At 44.8% G+C, this 1,374-nt stretch overlaps 1 protein-coding gene across 1 annotated transcript; it reads right to left on the reverse strand.

Moving 5' to 3' along the window:
* Positions 1 to 9: 9 nt before the first annotated feature.
* On the reverse strand, positions 10 to 894 carry LOC112486568 (uncharacterized). The gene has a single exon (XM_025053758.1). The coding sequence runs from the start codon at positions 892 to 894 to the stop codon at positions 124 to 126; it is 771 nt and encodes a 256-aa protein (XP_024909526.1). The 3' UTR covers positions 10 to 123.
* Between the last annotated feature and the right edge of the window lie 480 nt (positions 895 to 1,374).

The following is a 1,374-nucleotide window of genomic DNA, read 5'->3' on the forward strand; positions in this document are numbered from 1 at the left end:
AATAAAACATTAAAACATTAAGAACAAGTTAAAATACAGCAGTGAAATATCAGATGGAGAAGGCAATTTTAAACAGATGAGTTTTAAGTGCAGACTTGAATTGTGGGAGTGAATTGATGTTCCTCAGGACGGGGGTAGAGAGTTCCAGAGCTGGGGAGCTGAGCGACTGAAAGCTCTGTACCCCATGGTGGCGAGACGAGCGGAGGGGACAGTCAGATGAATGGAGGAGGACAATCTGAGAAAGCGGGAGGGAACAGCGACATAAAGAAGATCTGAGATGTATGGTGGAGCAGAGTTGTGGATGGCTTTGAATGTGAGCAGAAGGATCTTGTAGGTAATACGGAACTTGATCGGGAGCCAGTGAAGCTGTTGCAGGACAGGAGTGATGTTGTGGATAGAAGGGGTTCTAGTAATGATGCGGGCGGCTGAGTTCTGTACAAGTTGGAGCTTATGAAGAGACTTGTGGGTGAGACCAAAGAGGAGGGAGTTGCAATAGTCAAGGCAGGAGGTGACAAGGCTGTGAACCAGGATGGAAGTGGTATGGGGAGCGAGGGAGGGGCGGAGGCGTTTGATATTGCGTAAGTGGGAATAGGTGGATCGGGTGACATTATTGATATGAGATTGAAACGATAGTGTGCTGTTGAGGATGACACCCAGACTCTTAATCTGTGGGGAGGGGAAAATTGAGCAATTGTCAATATCAATAGAGAAACTGTTGGTTTTGGATAATGTTGATTTAGTACCAATGAGGAAAACCTCTGTTTTATTACTGTTTAGTTTAAGAAAATTTGAGGTGAACCAGGATTTTATTTCAGTCAAGCAGTCTAAAAGAGAAGGGGGCTGGAGGTTGGAGTCAGGTTTGTTGGCTAGAGAGCTAGTAGAGCTGGGTGTCATCTGCGTAGCAGTGGAAGTTTATGGAGTGTTTGCGGAAGATATTATGCTGCAAGATATTATGCTGCAATAATTCGGGTTATTGCAGCAATTTTGAAAGAGGTAGAAACAGTTCCAGTGGTAAGAGAGGAGTAGATGATGGCAGAAATGAGAGTGACAAGAGAAGGGAGGCAAGCTTTAACTAAATCTGTGGGGAGGGGATCCAGCTGACAGGAGGAGGGCTTAGACTTGTAGATGAGATCGGAGATTTCTGAGGTGGAGGGAAGCAGAAAGGAGGAAAAAGAGTGGGTAGAAGGGGGGAGTTCAGATGTAGTATCAGAGGTGGGTTCTGGACTAGGATAATTTTCTGGATCTTTTCATCAAAAAATGCCATGAGGGAGTTACAGAATACAGTTGAGTACAGATGTGATGGTAGAGAGTCTGGGGCTTGGACAATTTTCTTATACAGTGAGTATAGTGATTTGGTGTTACCTTCATGTGAAC

Source organism: Cynoglossus semilaevis, unplaced genomic scaffold, assembly GCF_000523025.1.
Source record: "Cynoglossus semilaevis isolate Cse_v1.0 unplaced genomic scaffold, Cse_v1.0 scaffold279, whole genome shotgun sequence".
Classification (NCBI taxonomy): Eukaryota; Metazoa; Chordata; class Actinopteri; order Pleuronectiformes; family Cynoglossidae; genus Cynoglossus; species Cynoglossus semilaevis.